At 36.0% G+C, this 22,358-nt stretch overlaps 1 protein-coding gene across 2 annotated transcripts in view; it reads right to left on the reverse strand.

Annotated features, from left to right (window-relative positions):
- Positions 1–1,638: 1,638 nt before the first annotated feature.
- LOC113230071 (arfGAP with SH3 domain, ANK repeat and PH domain-containing protein) overlaps positions 1,639–22,358 on the reverse strand; it is a 42,863-nt gene continuing 22,143 nt past the window's right edge. The window contains exons 4-16 of one of the 2 annotated variants that reach the window (XM_026463803.1): positions 19,702–19,956; positions 13,352–13,597; positions 12,993–13,254; positions 12,594–12,821; positions 11,967–12,189; positions 11,516–11,696; positions 10,116–10,397; positions 9,618–9,737; positions 6,984–7,173; positions 6,266–6,388; positions 5,168–5,292; positions 3,287–3,484; positions 1,639–2,832 (exon numbers count right to left, since the gene is read on the reverse strand). In XM_026463803.1, coding sequence (XP_026319588.1) covers positions 2,635–2,832; positions 3,287–3,484; positions 5,168–5,292; positions 6,266–6,388; positions 6,984–7,173; positions 9,618–9,737; positions 10,116–10,397; positions 11,516–11,696; positions 11,967–12,189; positions 12,594–12,821; positions 12,993–13,254; positions 13,352–13,597; positions 19,702–19,956 — 2,631 coding nt within the window. In that variant the 3' untranslated portion in view covers positions 1,639–2,634. Of the gene's footprint in view, positions 2,833–3,286; positions 3,485–4,576; positions 4,881–5,167; positions 5,293–6,265; positions 6,389–6,983; positions 7,174–9,617; positions 9,738–10,115; positions 10,398–11,515; positions 11,697–11,966; positions 12,190–12,593; positions 12,822–12,992; positions 13,255–13,351; positions 13,598–19,701; positions 19,957–22,358 lie in introns of those variants that run through there. The other variant, XM_026463804.1, reaches the window with a different exon arrangement.

The following is a 22,358-nucleotide window of genomic DNA, read 5'->3' on the forward strand; positions in this document are numbered from 1 at the left end:
CGACTTGTTTTTTGAAATTCATTTCCAATAACATTTATTTTTTCCATCCTCTAAGGATTTATGACAACATTTTCTATATTAGTGACACGTTTGTGTCAATTACTGGGTATTCATTATTGGTGAGTGTCGATTACTAGTTAGTTAATTAGTTGATTTTTGTTGTTCATTACTGGAGATTTAGAGAAATTCTTGTTTATGTTTTTTTAGTAATAATAATTATAATAGCTTTTTATGAATGATACTACAACACAATCTTTTTTGAGGATTACATCTGTCAAGTAAACTAATCAGAGCGAGTTATTTCAAATTTAAAGACACACTTCGTTTAAAATGTCTATCATTGGTACCATCACCCTATGTACAATTTCGTTACAAAACTTCGCTTACTTTATGTAGCGCGGCAATGTAATTTAAGTCTTATGGTGGCCACAGACCTATCAGCACTACACGTTCCGGCGACCTTACCATATTACAAGATAAAGTGTGCCTTGCGCGATTACACGCAAGATATACTCGTCGTGTTGTTAAATCTGCGGTCTACGCAAGACTAAGTTTAAAATGATGAATAGAATTTGAATTTCGTACATTGTTTATCCACTGCAATAACGACAGAATGTTAGTAATTATTTTTATTAGAGTTCAGACTTAAATATAACTGCGACGATACTTAACTATCTCATATATTGCTACACATATTGCATAAATACTATTTCAGCTATTAAAACATGGATAGTTAAAATTTAACATTGTAACAACAAGTTCTGTGTGTTTAGAGAAACCGTAGGGCGACTTTTGTCTGATATAATTTTTTATCGAATCGTATTTGTGGTATCTTTGGTCAGAGTAGAAAAAACTAAGAATAATTTCCGTTCATAAAAATATACTCATGGTTCCGCTTGGCAGAACGATAAAAGAATACACGTAAAAAGAATAAGATACATAGTGTCGAGATTTAGTACTAAACAACATAGTTAAGAAGTAGCCTTATGGTCTCTCCGAAACATTATGACGGCATGCACCAACAATCTAAGACACCTCAATATTCTACAGAACAACTAGACAACAAACAGTCACTGGTCCGATAGTTTGTCGCTGATATATCTCTTCTATAGATCACATAATATTTGGCAAATCTCTCTGAGCTGTACTATTAGTGTAGTACTCAAGTGTGTTATTTGTGACTACTGTTATTCGCTAAAGTAATCTTCATTTTGAACTAATTACGTACGACCCTACAAATTAATGCTAAATCGACTCTTCATACATATTTAAACTTTTAATTGTATTTAAGTTATTGTTTAAATAAAAGGCTTTGTAAATATTTACATACAATAAGAGAGTACGAAACGTCACTAAGCAATAAGAATTGAATAAAATGTTCAAAATGTAATAAAAAAACCCACAAAGGGACGGACTAGCTAATGGCAAAATATTTCATTGGTGTCATACAAATTCGTAGTCAAAATTTTTATAATAATTTTTTTATGATCTTAAATGTGATCCTAGGCTTTAATGAGCGACAGTAACTATTTTTTTTTAAACCGTTTAAATCTATTTTTGTTTTTGTTAAAACCTCAACATTTTATAGATATTTAAAGAAGGTAATCCAAAAGTGGAATGGTTAAAATTTATGAGTATTAAAATTCCTGTTTAAGAACATGTGAATGATGTTGTTACAGGTATTTAATGATATCACACAACGAACGTGACATTGAGCATGCCTCACAATATCTTATCTACGTACAATTTTGAAACAATAAAAACACGTATTAAGTGATCAAAGAAAGTCTTTGCACCGAGATATAAAACTATATTTGCTCATTCATCAAATCGTCAAATTAGTTTTATCTTTAATGTCATTATAAGCATAATTGAAAAGGCGCGTGACGTACTGAATTGTCATAACGTGATTGACGAAATATTTGAAATCGCAATAACAACAACGCAGATTCGGTTTTTTTGTTAATGTTGTTGGTTTAGCAGTCTACGTCAAGTATCATCAAATCAGTTCACCATCATTTATTTGAGAGTTTAAAAATTGTTATGACCTTTTTACACAGTTTACATGCGATACAAAGAAAGATTCAACTTCATGTACCGGATCTAAAACAAGTATCGCTTATTTTCCAAGTTCAAATACAGTTATACTTCACTAGAGTAAATAAGCTCATAGCCTCCCAAATCAGCACAGAAAATTTTAGGCCAAACATATGTATATAAATTATGGTTCTATTAAGAAGTGAGTATAATGGCGAATTACTGTATTCTCACAACGAATTCAGTGTGTACAACAACGTCTTACATTTTATCACAATAAACCACTTTAGAAATCATTTTAGACCTCAAGGAAAAACTAAAGTAATTGCAATATCTTGAAACGGACTTCGAAACATCGCGGCGCATTTCTCTGTGCATCTTAGAGCATTGAAATGTATAGTTTATCTCAATTTGAATAGCATAAAATATACATTGATAAATTTAATGTCTTCTGCGTTCCCGTCCGCCGATTTGTGCTGGCCCTAAGTTTTCAAAAACGCAAAATAAAGTCAAAACCAACAATTCCTGTACTAAGGTTGAATGGGAGTTCTATGAACACTATTCGTAAGTTTTACCGAGTCGAGAATATATTTTAGCCTAATCTGGCAACATATGGACGAATGAGACGGGAAACATTCCGCGTCGGGTGGTGCCTTCGACCATTCCCTCCATCCAGTTGTCGTCTTCCGTGCGTTCGTTGATTATCAAGATGATCTCTCCCTCGCGGAACGATAGCTCGTCTTCATTGTCTGCCGAACAGTCGTAGAGTGCTCGACACCTCCTCATACTACCCACCTGTAAATTTGTAGGTATAGAAATATATTTACAGTCTGCAGAGATAAAAAGAGCTTAGATAAAAACACGTTTATTATACTCATCCTAGTGTAAGTAAAGTATAAACGGTTAAAATACTCTAACGTTATTGTGATAAACATCGTATATTTATTCTAAAGCTTTCTAATTATAATAAAAAGAACTTTTACCGTGGTGATAAACCTTTCCTTCTTCGTTCGTGATAAATCATTTAGCCTACATATACCTGATCTTCAATATCTAAATTATTAATATTGTATTTTAATCTTTATTTTTCTTGTACAACGAGCAGTTGCTATAATACGGCAGTCTAATTAGAAGGAAAGTTTTGTTAATGTAAATATTCATTCTTTGCGTTTTCTTTTTAATCATTATAATATATTGTAAGTACATGTATAAACCGTTTATTAAAGTACGTACCTATGACAACACTTACCATATTTATTGACACAGATGGCGATCGAGAATGTACGCTAGAAGCATCAGAGACATCCAGTGAACGACTATCACTATGTCGCGTCCGCTCCCGCGATCGTGTACTGTCACACGACAAAGCCGATTGTAGTCGGCTGTCGTCCAGACACGAGTCCGAAATGTCACATAGCTCCAGTGACGAATCTTGACTAGAACATTCCTGTAATTTTAACGAAGCCATTATAGTTTAGGTAACTAATAATAACGCAGCGAGGGGCGCAATAAAAAGCTTGTTTTTGTTGCCTAAATAAGAAGTATCAACGAAAATTGTAAGAGCATAATTGTTAAGTAATACCATTGTCTAATTTGCATCAGCAATTAAGGTAAGAGTGTGTTATTAAACATTAAAAAAAGTATGTCTAAACAAAGCTAGTGCCTAAAAGCATAGTATAATAAGACAAGTGTTGCAACCCCATATAAAAGTGGCAGCGCGGCTTGTGTGCGAGTATGTGTATGTGCATGCCCTCCGCGCGCCGTATACGTACGCACACATTCGCATAATCTCACCGCATACTCGAGTTTCAAAGCGCGTGTCGCACTCGCCATTAATTACAGAATTGGAGCGTTGCTTGGTATTTAAAAAGTGACATCAAATAGTAGATTGTGTATTTTGTATAAACCGTAGTGCCTCAAATTTATAATTATTCAGCGTTTAATTTCTATTTCATAATCATACTCTCATAATCGAGATACCAATTCGCGATGCCTGTATAAAAATATGGATATGTAAGTACTGCTTTAGCCAAAGGTTATTTCAATACAGCACGAGAATATTGGGATGAATTAATGGTGAATTATTTTATTCAATCTGGTTACAAAGTGTAGGAACAACTAAAATAATAATGTGATACTCCTACGCTCCGAACGATGAGTGAGATTGACGCGCCGAATAGGCGGAAGTTGGACTACCGTTTTATTATACTGTGCTAACAGCCCGTAATTTTTAATTATTTTTTTTAATGTAATGTGCATTATAAATGACTTTTCATGAAAAGTCGTTTATAATGGAATAATTTGGTAATAATACGCGATAATTTGGTAATCAACACACAATTGGTGTCGCTACTTATTTAGGAATTTTAATTCAGAAAATGAATTCCTCACTTTATTTATTTCATTGTAGTTGTAATTCCTAAAACCTATTAAATAATTACCAAATATAAAGAATGTAGTTGAATTTGAGGCAAGTTAGCACGGAAAACCAAAGCTGAAAGCTGTTAATAAAAAAAACATGCAATTTAATACAAAGACGGTGTCTGTAAGACGACATACAAGTTAATGCACAATCTATTAACTGTGAAACAGATGTCCAGAGAACAAACAGCGTTTGAATTGATAAGCCAATTATAATAGCGTGTAGACCCCGAAAATGGAAGGAACTAGAATCAATTTTGTTTTTCTCTTGACAAGGAATGGGTGTACAGACAAAACAAATTATTAATAGTAGGAGTAACTCAAACAAGGGTAAGCGATTAAGTACACTAAGTTCTTTAACAGACGGTTACCCTTCTCAGTTTCACTTTCACAGCCTTTTCCAGGTGCAATCTATTTTTCTTCTGAAGCAAAAACAATTAACCCTGTACTAGTTCTTTGTTAGTTGTTAACAGTATTTACAATTTGGGAATACTAGGAGTTATCTCAACCCTTTTCTTAGAAACGCAAATCTAATTACTGTAATTCAGAAAAACCCCATTACTAGTATTTAATTACCCCACAAACCGATGATTAAGGGCCAATAATCTTACTAATCGAAAAGTTAGAAAAACACTACCATTACCATTGAAAGATTTATTTTTAGTGCGTCATTATATGGTTATTAATTAAAAGATTGGACGTAGTTTACCTTTCTCGGCGGCGGCGTCGGCTCGTCCCTGTGATGGGCTCCGTTGTGCAATACGGCCGAGACTGGAGGCGGAGGCGTCGGTGGAGGTTGTTGTGGTCGATTTTTCACTAGTGTCCCCGATACCACTGCAATATAGACATAATTTTTGTTCAAAGTGTAATTATCCTACCCGTCCTCGCGGCTATGAGACTTTTTTACAAACTTATTTTTTTTAGACATATAGTTTACTAGACAGACTCCTTTAGACCATGATGTTTTAAATAATATTGTTGTAAATGATAAACGTGTACAAATGTTTATTTACAAATAGCAACCCCTATAGTTTCTTGCTCATTCTTCTCGTGGGAATTTGTCTTACGAATGAGCAGTAAGTTATATGACGTTTTTAAGTGTAATTTGCTTACGTATGAAATAAAGATTATTTGACCTTTGACTTTGAGAATCTAGTAATAGTAAAAATTTTCGTCCTTCGGGACAAGATAAGGTATGGTGTAGCAGTAGAGCTCCTTGTGAAAGAGTTCGTCGAAGGAAGTACTGCCAAATTACCAATTTCTACTGCCAAGCAGTAATGGAAACGAACATCATTGCGTTCCGGTTTTGAAGAGTAAGGATGTTGGTGAAATTACAGGCACATGGGACTTGTCAAATTGTCTCAAGGTGACTGGCGCAGTGGAAGTGCTCCTCAGATCTTTGCGATTTAAATCTATGAGTGGCATTGCAACTGTTATGGACGGGCTTGTAGCTTACAATCAGGCGAACGACTTGTTTTTCCGTCATTTGATATAAAAAAAACTGGCAGATCTTATATTTTAATTTTTCTTCAATTAAAATTGAGAATAGTAGGAACTAAATGTCAAACTAGAATTACTAACCAACAGGTTTTACTAATCCGAATTTGGTGGGTAGAAAGTAACAGAACATCTTTTATTTACCAGATTTTAAGGCAAACAGGTAACAGTAACAGTAATCAATAGTCGATCTCTTATAGCCAGCGGCATAAAATTGAATTTAAATGTAAAGTATGTCAAGCTTGACTAACTCTTGACCCTTTAAAAACTGATATTAATTTTAAATGTTTTAGTGTGTATTCGTAGATACCATGTAGAGAGCGCGCGCTGTCTGCGGACGGTGAGGGGGTGGAGCGTGGGTGCGGGGGCGGGTGCGGCAACGTCACAGCCGGCGGCAGCGGTGCCGCGCGTTTCTTTAGACTGCCGATGTTATCTGAAAATTGCATTAGTTACTTCATAAACGCATTTACGTTTGTTAATCGCATTCGCTATTATTTACTGTTTACCGCTTTTCTTACTATTTACGCTACGGAACCAAGTAATAAATGAACATGTCCGACAAGCAGGTTATGTTTTTTCTTTCTCGGCCTTTTTCCTAATACTTTGCTTCCTATTTCTGAATTCGGATTATTTAGTCGTAATGGTAAATAAATGTTTAAAGACCTGTCGTTCTATTTCTAACAATACCAAGGTATACTACTCGTACAAGTGCCCCTCAGATCTTTGCGATTTAAAGCTCAGAATGGCAGTGCAACAGTTATTGGACGGGTGTGTAGCTTACCATCAGGCGCACGACTTGTTCGTCCCGTCACTTGAAATTATTAAAAAAAAATTGGTCCGACTGGGAATTGAACCCAAGACTCAGGTTATTTTGAAGATATAGGCATTATGATACCGACCCCTCCCCATCCAGCGCCCACAGAGCGAACTCTTAGGCCACCGGTGTCGTTATATCACGTAGGCGGAGTCTAGCTAAGCTTTGTATACGAATATGGATGATAAGACTTTTAGGCCTTCTTAATACTTACAGACATTAGGCTTCCTCGGCAATGTAGTTGGCGTAGGCGGTGCGTGGTGTAATGAGTCGTAGGTCGATGACCTTGACCTGAGAACCGGAGATTCTCCACCTGTGCGGTCTGCAGTCGGTGGCGGACCTCCCGCGTACGATGGCGGTCGCGACCGAGGGCATTTCTTCTCTGGAGTTACGCTACCGTTTTGCTGCAAAAATTTAAAAATGCTGTGTGAACATAGATAAATAATTTTTTTTTCTTAAATCATATCGATAATCGACGACAAAAGACAAAGATCATTCTCAATTAAGTATACTTTACATTGATAAGGTCTCAGGCTTTGTGAAAAATATTTTAACACGAAACTTAGAACGTCTTTAATCTTAGTTGATGAACAAACTACAAGAATAATCAGTTAAAAATAAATATCACTCAATGCCGATTTCCAAATTGGTTTTATAATTTCGAACTATGTAAAAAAAAATACAATATTATTAATTATTTTAAAATTAGTTTTCAATAATATAATCAGTTCAAAAATGAAATAGTTTATATTATTATGTTGTTCATTATTGAAATAAGTGTAAAATGCAACGCGATTTTAATGTCCACAGTCCAAATCAAAATTAAAAGCGATAATAAGCGGAAATTTTCATAAATAACATACTCATTTGCCCTTTTAATAAATAATATCTACGTCTAGATATATTTCAGTAAAATTATAGTCTGTCTTTTTTGAAGACGGTGTAGAATGACATTTGTAGGGTGCCAGTTTTCATAATTTTTTTAAATAGTTATGTAGTTGTTGTCGATAGTTTACTATTATAGTTTGAGATAGAAACAAGTACAAAAGATGAAGATTAGGAAGTCGAATAGACTGAATTGACAAATAATAAATTTCACTGCTTCCATGGCCAAACAGTTACCATGCCGGATTGCCACGCAGAGGTGCCAGGTTCGATTCCCGAGTCGGGAGAAATGTTTGTATGGCCTACATTTATTTCTCTCGTGACTTTGGGTGTAATTTGTCGTTGTCTATGTGTGTGTCCATGGCACCCGCGACTCAGGGTTACTCTTGCGGGTCTATGTTGAGTGTGTGCGTTATTATTATTATTATTATTAAGTTTTATCAATAGATTGTGAAAGACGATAAAATTTGCCAAAAACGACTGAATTGTGAATGTTACGACGCTGTCTACTAATTGCGTTATTGCCTTCTTTATTTTTATTTTGACAGTTAGCCTACTAGAGTCGATATCAATTTTTATTCATGTGCATTTTAACAAGAATAGCCGGATTTGATTATCTATATTGAATTAAAACAAATAAATTTAAAATATTGTATTACATATCGAACTGAACTGAACTGGCAATCGGTACTATCTCAATTTTGACAACTTTAAAGGATGAAGAAAAAAGTTGTTTGCGTCATTTATATGGCATCTGATTTATTAAATGAAAATACATAGTTTTTAAATATTTTTATTACACATACACTACGTATTTTTATTTAATAAACCAGATGCCATATAAATGACGCAAACAATTTGTTGTGTAAAGTTGTTAAAATTCAGATAGTACTGGTTGCTAGTTCACAGTCGATATGTCCTTTGTATTTTTCATAAACATAGTTCTAAATACAGCGTATGAACTTTCAAAAATTGACTATTCAAAAGAACTTGTGCTCAGTAATTGGATGAATAATGGGTCGAGGATGATTTAAATGAAACAAGTTCCGCTATTTATTCTGTAAGCGTGACCAATATTCAGTCGTTAGTGGATAGAATATTTATTGACTGCAATTACTAGCTACTTACAAGAGGGCAACACTTTTGCGCAATGAACTGTCATTTTTGTCCGTGTTCATAATAGACAGACTATAAGTAATATAGGTAGTTCTACAATAATAATATTAATCGGGTGCAATGAATCTGGTTCACTAACATAAACACTAAAATCTCGAAAACTATGCTAATAATGTATGCCGATTTACATAAAAAGAGATTTTTAAATATGTATTAAAATAAATTTTACAAATAAGTTCTAGAGTGTTGTAAAGTAATTCCATCAAAGAAGCTAAAAACAAATTGTATTTTCTTTATTTAACATTGCTTTCGTTAATTTAAGTAATGCCCATACATGACACTTTTATCAAATGCTCTTTGTAATACGGTAAAGTGTAACTTGAAATATTATCCTTACAATACAGAGTTAAGGTAAACTTTTAATTGATTACTGAAGTACGGTAAGTACGCTCTGATACCATCAACATATATTGCAAGGAACACATGCGATAAATGAAGTATAAAATGTCTCTGTGTAACTTTTAACCGATTATTATCCTTACACAAAAAGAAATAAGGTGCATTTTAAATTAAAGTACTGAATTTAGAATGAAATAGATTAACGAGCAATCATCAACTCGAATAGCTTCGAATTTCGGGATTTTCGAAAATAGTCCGTAGTTTATCGACGTGGAAGGTGCGTTTCTTTTCGACTCGGATGACGATGCGAAGCGCTTTGAAAGTCTTTTACGCTTTTATTGCATTGGTATAAAGGTTTTCTGACCGGCGTACCACATCGATAAGTGTGATGTCTCCTTAATGAAACAACCTCTCATTAGCGATAATTGTTCAACACGTGGGCACTTACCCGCTCGTCGATTACTGTGTCATCGTCCGAGAAATCCGTGGAGCCATCGTCGTGCGACAAATTCCAGTCTATATTGATGTTCTCGAACATGCTTTTTTCTCTCTTGTCTATACTTTCCAACTGAAAACAATCATAGAAATGCATTCAGATCAGGCAATTGGTGAATTGCATGGTCCAAACTAAGGACTTTCCTGTACTATGAGTACCAGAGCAACGGAATTCACTCTGGGGCACTTGCTCGAACACCCAGACCAAAACAATTTACCAAAGTTCTTTTGCCAAATTGGTCCTACCGGGAATCGAGCCCAGGACCTCCGCATCCAGCTCCCACAGTGAAGACCGTTAGGCCAGAAAGATCGTCAAAATATTACTGACTATGAGATATAGCCGCGTGCTGACGTAAATTCATAAAGGACAATATAACCTGTTGTCAGTGACGTGCATCTTTACTGGATTAATCAAGAGCCTAATTGGTTACTACACACATGTGATACTTACAAGTTCCTGACACGCATGGTGCCCCAGTTGCCTCGAAATCTGTAATGCTGTTCTTCCACTATGATCCTTCAGGGAAGTGTCCGCCCCAGCCTTCAGCAATAATTTCATGGGTTCAGTTCTATCTGTCGCAGCACATAGGTGTAACGCTGTCATACCGCTACTTGTAGCTTTATCTAGTAGATGTGAACCACCGTTTTGGACTAGAAAATCGATTATGTGGAGGAATGAACCATCACCTAATTCACGGGATATTGCGAAGTGTAGAGCTGTTTCACCACAGTCCTGGAAGTGTTTAGATGAATAAAGTTATGACTACAATAATTTAATATTGTACGTAAATATTTTTTTTTTACAAAAAATTGAGAATATATCCGTAATTATTAATACAAAGATCGAACACTCAGAAAAAATCCCTTCGATCCGGCCGGATTCGAAGCGACGTCTTCTAGCATATCGTGCCAGACGGTATATCAACTAAGTCACGGAACAATTATAACTTTAAAAAAAAATTTGTTTTCTATAGATAAAAGTTTGAAATCGAATAAATAATCGTGAATAACTGTACTGCAAGCCAACCAATTTGGAAAACTTAATTTACCAAATTGGTCCCACCGGGTATAGAAACCCGTTGGGCCACCGAAGGCATCAAGCGTCAAAATTACGTGGCAAGTACGCGTTCGTATGTGTAAGTGTGAGACTAGACAGAATAAATTGAAGTATTGGGAACAACAAGGGCGTTCGGCACCCAAAGCCCGTTTTGATGTTATTGCATCAAAACATGTAAAACGATATCTAGTATCTTGTGACAAAAACTCATTTTCATCTCCCTTCCGGATAGCGTAATTTCCTTTCATTTAGAAGGTGGCGCTCCGTCCTTGTGGCAAAGATTACAAATGTGCGTTTGAAGTTCGGACACGTTTGTAAAAACATATTTTAATGTAAAAAAGACCAGCTGAAGATGATACTGTCGATTCATTTAAATCCAGCGCAATTTAACGAATGATTAAAAATACGTTTACATTTACTTACTAACATTAACTTTTAAATAAGACTGATTCACAATTTATTTCCTTAGAAACCAATAATAAAACGAACGCCCCATTAATTTACCGGTTTGGTTGGGTTTAGTGCAACAAGGGCGGATAACACAAGGGAAAAAAAATATTTTCAAATGTTTCTAATTGTTTTAAAATTATTTTAAAACGTGAATATTTTAGCTAAATCATAGGATGAATAAATAATAAAGTATACAAGAGTCATATTATAAATATTAAAAAGATATAAGACATTCAAAATTTATTTTAAATTTTCTCGAATCTCACTTTTACGTGATACGCCATTGTTACGCCCAATGCATTGACTTACAGCCCAATGCTTCAATTTATATGTTAATTACTTACAGAGCAAGGTAGAGGAGCAGCCAAATCGGCTCCCTCTGCGAAAGCTTGCAATAGATTCTGTAGATGACCATTGTTGACGGCGTGTTCGACCTCAGACAGGCGCTCAGCCTCGTCGCAGCAGGTCTGTGCAGCCCAAGCCCGGTACACGTACTTCTCGCGAATAAACCTTAGGCGTTCCTCCCTAGCAAAATGTACATAAATATAGGTAAACACTGGTCATGTCTATCACCAGACGATGTTTGTATTGAGCGTTATGTATATCCCTCATAAAGATGAGAGAGAAATATTTAACCATTTGACCAATTTGTCTTTCTAAACGACTTTTTCTATGGCGACTATAGTAAACACTAGAATAAATTTCAATTTCTCATACAAATTAAATTCACGTAAAAAACATTCACTAAATTACATGATAGCTGATTGACATCAAAAGAAAATTAAAATATCTCACATAGTACTCTCTGGGGTGAGCTTATCTCTTTCGTCCAATGTGTTCTCCATAATCTCGTTGAACATCTGATTGCCCATGTGTCTCGCTATTAACAGCTGTGAAGTGCTCAGTCGATCGAGTGTGAGGGATTGTATCCGTGATATATGCACGCCTAATTCCCGATGGCTTCCAGAACATTCTATACACACAATTATACCGAAGTTCGTTGATAACCAAGTGGGATCTGAAACACGAGTCATCATCATAATGTATGATTATTTTTTTCCTTTGTTTTTATTAAATATCATCACAATGAAAGGAACTCCCCATCCTATTAGAGACGTGCACTATTAATGGTCAAGGTTGAAGGGCAGTTCTTCTTTCCGCGCATTACAATTTGAACTCTACATAAAATATGACTTAAAGCATAGCATCGCATATTCCAAAAAAATGTATATTCCATATCTACACTTATTAAGCAAATTTAATTTACAAATATATAGTCAAGTAGTATTCGTATTAAAAACTTGACATTATTAGTAGAAAATATATAATACTCAACTCGTTTAGAAGGTAGGCTTAAATCTAACTGGATATGGCATTGACGAAGGTACAGTTTTGGAAAAAGTTGATTTCTTAGAGACTTACCGTTAGTAGAGCCGCAATCGGCACACACTTGATTGCCCGGCATCGCCTTCACAGCCCTAATGATCGACCGTTGTAGGTCTAACAGCGAATGACCCGAGTCGTTGCTCTCTCCGCCAGCTTGTTGATGAAATGCCCTCATAAGGGCACCTTCTTTACAATTAACTAGGACTGACGTCCACGCTCTTTGCTCGCTTTCGTCGTCCGCTTGGAAATGGTAGGTACGGTTATCTGTAATTATGCATATTGCTATTTAACATTATATAAAATCTTGTTTTGAAATGGTCCAAGAGATATCTCAACTTTTTAGTTTTCGGTTTTATAATGACTATGTCGAAAACAAAGTATTGATTATAATTATTAACACAAAAATTTATACACTTAGAAAAAATTAATACATACATGAGACTAGATCAAATGCCCTCTTGTCTTCTGCAGCCACTTTAATCTGGCATGTTAATAAGTTGACCCGCGCTGGAGTCTTATTCTCGTCTGCGTGAAAGATGTCCAGGAAACCCTCTGCCGTCACACGACATCGTCGTTTCTGCCAGACCCTCCGAACTTTGCCTTCAGACTTTTTGAGTAGATACCCGCTCCTAGAAACTCCGTGCTGTTTGTCACCTTGCAGTTGATGGAGGGAGTACCCTCCGACTGATGCTGACACCTGGAAGATTAATCAATATGTTGAAGCAGTGTCTTTTTAATATTGCTAATACACTTTACCATTATAGATGTGTAAGTAAGGCAATTGCATAGCTCACCTCCTTATCCTGAGGCGCGGCTGCTCTCAACATGTTCCTCAGTTCTAATAACCTCCGCCTTTCGTCGTCCTGCTGTTGTCGTATCTTCTGTAATTGTACACTCAAATCTGCCACGTAAACTCCAAAATGTTCAATTGTTTTCAATCCGTCTTGAAAATAGTTCGTCTGTGCATGGTAGTATTCCACTAGATGCTGTAGCAGCTCAATGCCCTTCTTTGTTTTGATCTCATTGAACTTTATCAGGTACTAAAACAAAATATACATCGCATTTAGCTAAGAACTTGCCACAAATTGTTTTTGTAGCCAACAGCTTTGGCGTTGGTGTAAGAAATCTGTTCTCACTATTTAGAGAATTCACCAAACTGTCTCGTGACAATAGTCAGAAATGGAAAGGAGCCAGTTTCACACACTGTAGCAGACAGAGCGTCGCCGAAAACTGCGCGTGGGCACGTGTCTTATTACTTCATCAGAGCCCGTAACAAATGGAACGAGGCGGGATAGACAAGCCACGCGCTCGAACTGGAAACGCACAAATATTACTGCGTGCCCTTCCGTGAGTTAAAATACTCTTGATGACGCACGGGAACGCGCATTCGCGATATAGTGGATCCCAATTTGTCTGCACAGTTGTGCAATCATAATAAGCAGCGAGTCGCGACCTTGCTCAACGTTCTTGGCTTGTCGCCTGCTAAACACATGCTAAGTACATGTATTGTTTTTGTGTACCGTATAACAAACTAAATCAAAAATGTTTTATTACTTATTTATTATGTTGTGATTGATTAATTACATAATCTTAGTCGTAATACTATGCTCTGTCTTATCTCTAGCCCGTGGAAGACGTAATTTATCATAAGTCAAAGTAGATAGTAAGCTAAGTGAATGCGTGGGTGAAGAGAGGCAGCCGGTGCAGTGGAGGCGTCTAGAGGCGATACTGGCAATATGCACGGCCTGTGCCGCGCCGACTAGTGCTCGACTCGCAGATGAACAAAGCGAGGGTCACGAGCGGCCCTGCGCAGCGCAAGGCCGGTCGACGACCGGACGCGCGCACTGTGTACTGCACTGTCTCCGTAGGGCTTCTGACTTTCTTTTGTTTTTTTTTTATAACACCTACGCCATTTCGCAATTAACAAGCAAGATTGCTTGTGAAAAGTGAACAATATTTAGTAAACAATTTTAGTTGCTACCGTTTGTAAATTACCTTAGCTATCTATTTATAGATTTTTTAATTTATTCAATATTTTCGTTTTAGCGCTTCTTGTCTTGGGTGAGCTCAATTGAAACTTGTTCTAGCATTGTGTTATTTCTTAAAGGTATGTATAAAAAGTAGACATACATATATGATGATTAGAGTAGAGAGAGGAGAGTTTGCTTTAAGCCGAGTAAGGTCGTACGTCTCACTCAATTATGACAAAAATGTACCGTCAGACAAATTTGAAAAACTCCGTTTTTGGACTAAATCTCTATTTTACTCTATATCGGGCAATTAAAGTCCAAGACCCTTTTTAAGTTAAAAGTAAAGCTATAATCATAGATTGTAATATTATTTCTAGTAATTCTGTCATTTGTGTCTACTCAAAAGTTCGATTTATTCCCAGTAGTTCCATGGACTCAGTTGCACATGAAACTTTGGTAACCCAAAAGTTCCATGCATGAAATTAGTGGGAACACATTTAATGTTTTTAATGGCGGTTAGGAGATTTACGAAATTTAAAGCCAACGGTACATATATAGAACGATATTAAATATGGACACATTACAATAAATCATGTTAAAACCTATGTATAGATCATTATTGTGAAATGTTGATGCTTAATCAACAGTACGCAAAGCTAAGCTAATATGCTTTGCAATAGAGTTAAGCTGTGGTTTATCCAATTAAGCACCATGATCAATTAGTTAATCCATCTAACATGCCAGTTCTCTTTGTCTGGATGGATGATTAAATTTATCTTTGAACAAGTCGTTTGAGGAAATAAAATCAGCGAAGCGTGATGTCAAATTATAATCAAGGGGTACGCGGTAGAAATAATAAAACGCACAATGTTGGATGAATAAACAAGAAGAGTATAATGAATTGATATAAAAATAAAACAAAATATATTATATAAACTATAATGCGTCCAGATGACCAATTGCCGGTTAGACTAGAGAATTCCTTGTAGTAAATACTAGAGCTTGTACCTGGGTATTCCACTCCGGGACACTATCCGGGACACCCACACAGTACAAAATTTAGAAAAGTTTTTTTTCCAATTTTTTCTTTTTGTTTTTTTGTAATACTAAGTGATGGGACGAACAAATCGTGTGGCTGGTGGTAAGAGACACGCCTGTCCTTAACAGTTGCAGTGCCACTCAGAGCTTTAAATCACAAAGATCTGAGGGGCACTGCCAAAATACTCCTGGCACCCTGAGACATAAGTTGACAAGTGCCATGTGTCTGTAATTTCACTAGCACACTTTTTTTTTTTTTGACGGGGGGAAAACTTTATGGATACCGCCCCTAGAAACCGGAACGGATTTCTATTGGTCTAACAGGGAATAGAAACCAAGACCTCCTCATCCAAACAATTGGGTCAGCGAGGTCGTCAAGTAAATCACTTTTATATTCGTTGAGAATAAATTCATAAACTCAATGCTTGACATTGTTCGGAAAACTTTGTGCTTATGCTAAAAGGATTTATTATTCCAAAAGAATATCCAAACGCTCTTAAAACGATAAAATAGAATTACGTGTACTTCAGTGAAGATCCCCTTTGTCTGTCAAACTATTTGCCCATGAACCGTACAGTATTGCAATTTGGCAACGGTTTCAGACAACATTCCAAGGTATTTGACAAATATATTTGTTTTACAAGACTGCATACTTATCAAGTACATAGCAATTTCAGATTCAACGCAATGCAATGAATCTATTTGATAGCCACCATTAAGGACATCATATGGGAAATTGGGACAAGCAATTGAGAATTACGCGCAATCGACTGAAGTAAGTATACCAATTTAAAGAACCGTTCGCTGTATAATTCTGACAGAGATATCATTCAAAGCAAATTGTGTGAAAAAATAACTTGCAGTAAATGAAAAATGGGACATTATAAACGGAGTGTATAAAAGACTGCGACAAAGCTGTGTTGAATAGGCACTAGCCAGCCATAACAAGTTGCAGCTCGCATACATTACCGAAATAGCTAACAGTACAGTGTCACTGGCAATGGTTGTATGACCTCTTGTTGCCATAACGGCTGTTGCGGCTACAATAGCATTTAAATCATGGAAACCGTAGTGTTACTCAAACAAAGCCGTTAAACTAACACGTTGTATGTATGTGTGTGTGTGTGTGTGTGTGTGTGTGTGTGTGTGTGTGTGTGTGTGTGTATATAGTAATAATAATACATAATAATAAAAATAATATAACACACATATATATTGTAAGAGAATGCACGTAGTGTTGCGTGACACATTCCTAGACAAATTCTTAAAAATTACATGCACTTGAACATAATTTTATTCAAAAATATATGTTTGTTTAAATAATAACTATAGTGTTTGATTAAAGGCAACAAAAATACAATAATATGTAACAGCGACAATGAATCGACGACGTCGGTGGCCAAACGGTTTGCAAAGGAAGTCCCGGGTTCGATTCCCGGTAGGATCAATATGGGAAATGAGTGAATACCGCTGCTCTGGTACTCATAGTACAGGGAATTCCCTAGTTTGAGACCAGGCAATTGGTGTGGTTGTCCGACACATTATTATATTATTATTAATGACATTTCCACAGACTAAGAAAACATGAATGTTTCGACATAGGACGGTATACAATAAACCAATCCATACGCGTCGCTCTACTAGGCACAAGTCTCACAAAGAGTTTATATCATAATCCCCCACACTGGCCTTCAATGTCTTCGAAAGTGTTATGAGCTTTTCCTATATGTAGGTTTCAAAACGATTTATCATTTCACCATTAAATATTAGAGAATTAGTGAGCTATAATGCGTATAATTTGAGTAAACCCAATGGTACAGGTTCCACGGTAGAAATCGAAACTAGTTCCTAAGATCCATGTCGTAGGTCCTATTTTCCATAATGTAAGCGCTCTCCGAACTTGGCTATCGTTGCTTAATGTGAGCATAACTGTGTTCCGGTTTATATAGCTATAGGCACATGGAATTAAAGTCTCAGGCGGACGGTTGCAGTGGGAGTGCCCTACAGATCTTTGCGATTTAAAACTCTGAGTGGCACTGCAACTGTTATGGGTAGGCGTGTCGCTTACTACCAGACGCACGACTTGTTGGTCTCGTCACTTGTTACCATAAAAAATAAATCAATAACAAGAATACACTAAGGTATTTTTTTACATTGAAGATTAACAGATGAACAAATTAAACGAAAGAAAAAATAATTATATTATCATTTACTACTTTGAACGCAATTAGTAACAACAATACAAGTGTGCTAATTAGAACAAGTAAGTTTACGCGCACGGATACGTCTATTAGGCGTTATCATGCGATCTATTTCTGAAGTGCATTTATTATTGTGTTACACGAATGAGATACGTTCAATTGTTACATTCATACAAATGTCAGATGAGATCGGACGGTTATATAATTCTTGCACACGCCCATGCTTTTATGTCAACAATTGATTAAACTTATTTGCTTAAGATATTGCTCTGTCCAATTGGTACCACATCATACACAATTATGTACATTGTACTGTAAATATTATCATTACTTAACTCATAAAACTTGAATGAATCATTGTTGGATAGTGCAATTCTACGCAACTTTTCAAGTTATACGCTTACAAATAACGATAAAATACGAGTAATCAATTTCTGCCCGAACCAGAGCGACTATTACTTACAATATAAAGTAGCATTTTGTCCTGAGGGGATAAATTTCAAACATATACACTGTACTAATGGGAGCAGCGTATAGGCCTCCAGGCAAGTGCACAGTGAGTTATTAAAGCAGTTAAGGGCTAACAGGTCTCGCCCACGGGGAGTGCTGTACCCACAAATTGCAAACTTGCAATTAATTTCGTCTATCGTAAGTTTAAGCTTCGCTGAAGACCAAAAGCTCTGACTACAAGTGCGCATGTATTTAATCGGTGCATGATAACGTTACAATTGTTTTCATTGAGTACCCTTTTCAAATACCTGCATTTCTTTATTCATACTTCCCGTGTAATACATATATTTTTTTTATAATATAATTACATATATTTTTATGTAACACGTATAGTTAAAAATTAAACATCCAGCACAAACGTATTTTTTTGCAGCGTAATTCACAAAACATAAAATTAAAAAGAAATATTGCACACAAAACAAAATTCAAAGAAAAATAGTTTTTTTTTTCAACTTTACAACACCAACTTAGCTACATTTCAACGACCTTGATGCCATTCCTTATGCCTGTTTAGGTCCTGGTGAAAGTGAAAAGTCTTTTTCTGTTCATTACTAACGGCTCCCAAGATTCGAAGGGAAAAAGAGAATAGGGAACAGAAAAAAATGTATTTTTAAGTGACACTCAGCCTCCCATACTTTCTATACATGCGTGTAAAATAAATTAGTAACTAAGCTTGCTACATTTTGTCTCTGTGATTACTTCGCCATTTACGGCAACCGTCCGTGACGTCCATGACAATTATGACAACAATAATGTGCAAAATAACCACACCAATGACCTGGTCTCGGGAGTTCCCTGTACTATGAGAACCAGAGCAACGAAATTCACTCTGAACACCCAGAAAACTCAAACTAAACATTAAAAAAAGTTAATTTCCCCAAATTGGTCCTACTGAACCCTTGAGCTCCGAGGTTGTGTCGGTTGTAGTAATTGCTGCATTCACGTCACAGTGTCGGTTACTGCAACAGGCATGAATGTTCTACTTCTTTGCTACCTTCGTAATTTTTCGGATTCTTTTATTTATTGTGACTTGATAATGTCCACACACGTAACACAACTTGATTTGGTTTAATTTTTGTATTCGCAACGACTGAATTCAAATTACCACAGGAATGTATTCGTTAATAAGAATATATGTAGATTTTTATTAACAACATATATTATATATAAAACGCAGTTGCAGGAAAATAAGTTTTAAAATGTATTGCTCTCCTTATCCAATAATTGCTCTTCTAATTAGAAATAAATCCTAATGATTTCCTCATAAGCATAATTTATTGCAGGAAAAGCAAGTTTACTATTAGCTTTTGAAGTAAACACTTCACAATATGTGTATCAATGTACGTTTAGTCAACAATAAGGAAAGATAATGGATTGTAAATGGGTACGTAATGTATAATCTTCGTGTAGAGAACATAAACTTACCTCACACATTTGTAACTGAAATAATCTTCTTTCTTTTTCCATTTCATCAGCTATCTCGGCGGGTGTCACTTCGGTTCTGATCAGTCCTGCTTCCTTCGCCTGAGATTTTTTCTCCTTCTCGATCTTCAGGTACTTGGACTCGTAATCTTTGGACGCTTTATCGAATGGCCTCTTTAGATCGCCCTTGACTCCCCGCAAATCACCCTTCAAAAGACTGTCTACGGGGAACATTACTATGTTGTTTATGTTTTGCATCTGTGGACAAAAAAAAATTAAAGTACAAGAAGAAATGCAATGAAGTATTCATGCACTAGTAAATAACGTATCGATTTAAAAGTATAGACTTTATTCACAACAGTCACCGCTTAGACTTTAGATAAATAAGCATAAGTATCTTGCAAAAGATTTGCATTCCGAAAGTGTCGGTGGTTTGCACGTAGTACTTAACCTGCCTAAGGTTACTTCACAAACATTATTCTTATAGACAAACAATTCGCGGTTGCAAGTGCACCTCTCGCGCTGGCGCCAAGTGTTCGTGAACTGAATAGCTGCATCTGTTGAGCAATCTAATGTCTCAGTGCGTTCTTGTATGGCTGAGTGTACTGGCCATGGCATGGAATAAAATGCAATATACTTTAAGCACAGTGGACGTAGTCGTTTGCCGATGCTAATGGTCACATTCATACGCATAATTAAAATTTAAAACCTTCGAAATCCCTAAAATTCACGATAGAGAAACATCTCGCATTCCCACTCAAAGTGATCTAAAATTGAATTGGAGTGGTCAAGTAATCACGGATAATTTATGGCGAGTAGGTTACAAGCTGTAAGATTAGGTCACTGTTTAAGTCGTAAAGTCAAGTGATGATTCTAACAGACAACGCAATTAAAAGAAAGAGGAACAAGTTAGAAAAGGACTTCAGTGTGAAATCAATGGAGTGAATCGACGACAGGCGCCACTCAAGCTAGAGGAACAAAGGGGCACATACAATGAAACCCTTCCTGTACATTGTCGCCAGGCACTGAGCACCCTTCTAATTACATGTCAAGGAAATTGCTGACACCAGACAATCAACGAGACTAATTAACGTAAAATGATACTTGAATATAGTGCAAATTATAGTTTCATGTTGTGTATTTGAATTATTTGGCAGGGACCACTTTGGGAAACTATGCTGTAGAGCGTCCAATAAAATTCAAGTTGTTTAGATTACATTGTGTCACAGGACAAAGTTATTCATCTCTAATATTATATCTACTGACAAGTATGTAGAGGTACGCAGCATATGTATAGGTACAGACTGCAACTTCAAGGAGTCTCTAAACTCTTACAAAAGAAAAAGGTACAAGCTCCACCACTTATTGTGTACACCTAGTTGTTAACGTACTTACAACGATATTAACTAATCTCCCATAGTCAAGTAATAGAAATTATCTTAAGCACAACAATGCACGCGATACTCCCATCGCAACACTCTGTAAACACGCTCGATTACTTGCAAATCGTGTATCTATACAGCGAATTTAATTTGCAACGTGTTTTCGCTTTCCGTCTTCTACGAATACAATGCACTATAAATGCACCAGTGTACCATTACTGAACGTGAAGCATTAAAGAGCGTGAAGCAGCAAATAGCTCTATCAGATACAGTTACTTTTCGATTGTAATTTTTCTTATTTTTTAAGCCTTGCGTAGCTTATCTGACGATTTAATCTATTTCTATATTATTTTCTGATATTGTTACCAAAGTTATTTGAGGGCAATAAACGCAAAAATATTTATCTGATTTATTTATATTACTGAATTGCTCCATAAACAAAAGAGTTTTAGTGAAATAACAACCCATAACAATGAAACAACAATAAAATTTTGACAAATTGAATCACGTACGGCCAAAGCATTTAAATGACATAATTCGCAAAGCAAACCTTTCTGAGTAATGAAATGTTATTGCAACAATGATCATTGTTTCTCTTGAGAGCACGTGCGAGCTTTACGCGCTTCCATTGTATGCAAATTCACACTCGCACGATAAAAAGCTAGTCTTAAAGGTATAATGTTTCCACTTAGTTCTTTAGCCTGAACTATGGCATCGCGAAAAAATTGCAAACAACGCCGTTACGAATTAGCGCTTAGATGGGAAAATGGATTCTTTATCTCGCGTCAGTTAAGGTGGTGGCGCCAGTGTCCGACAAGCTCTAGAGCACATATTACTTAACCCTTAAATGCATATTGTATCAAAAACGAAACGTAACCAGGGTTTGAAATTTTTATGAAATTAATTTCTAATAAGATTTAGGACAACATTTTCTATCATAGTAACACGTTATTTATTGGTAAGGTGAATTACAGAGTGTTTATTATTGGCGAGTGTCGCTTACTGGTTAGTTAATTTGTGGATTTTTGATGTTCAGTATTTGAGATTTGGAGAAATTCTAGTTTAGGTTTTTTTTGATAAATGTAAAAAAACAAAAAGTTATTTTAAATTTAAAGACACACTTCCCTTAACAAATCGATCATAGGTGCCATCACCCTAATAAATTCGGTTTCATCGCTCCCCGGTAGATACATAAATGGGATACAATTTTTTACATTAAATTGGATACCATATATTTCTATAGTTGTGTTGTCCAAGTACTGGTGTTTTGATTAATGT

The sequence above is a fragment of the Hyposmocoma kahamanoa genome, unplaced genomic scaffold (genome assembly GCF_003589595.1).
Source record: "Hyposmocoma kahamanoa isolate Upper Pololo Valley unplaced genomic scaffold, ASM358959v1 63, whole genome shotgun sequence".
NCBI classification, from domain to species: Eukaryota; Metazoa; Arthropoda; class Insecta; order Lepidoptera; family Cosmopterigidae; genus Hyposmocoma; species Hyposmocoma kahamanoa.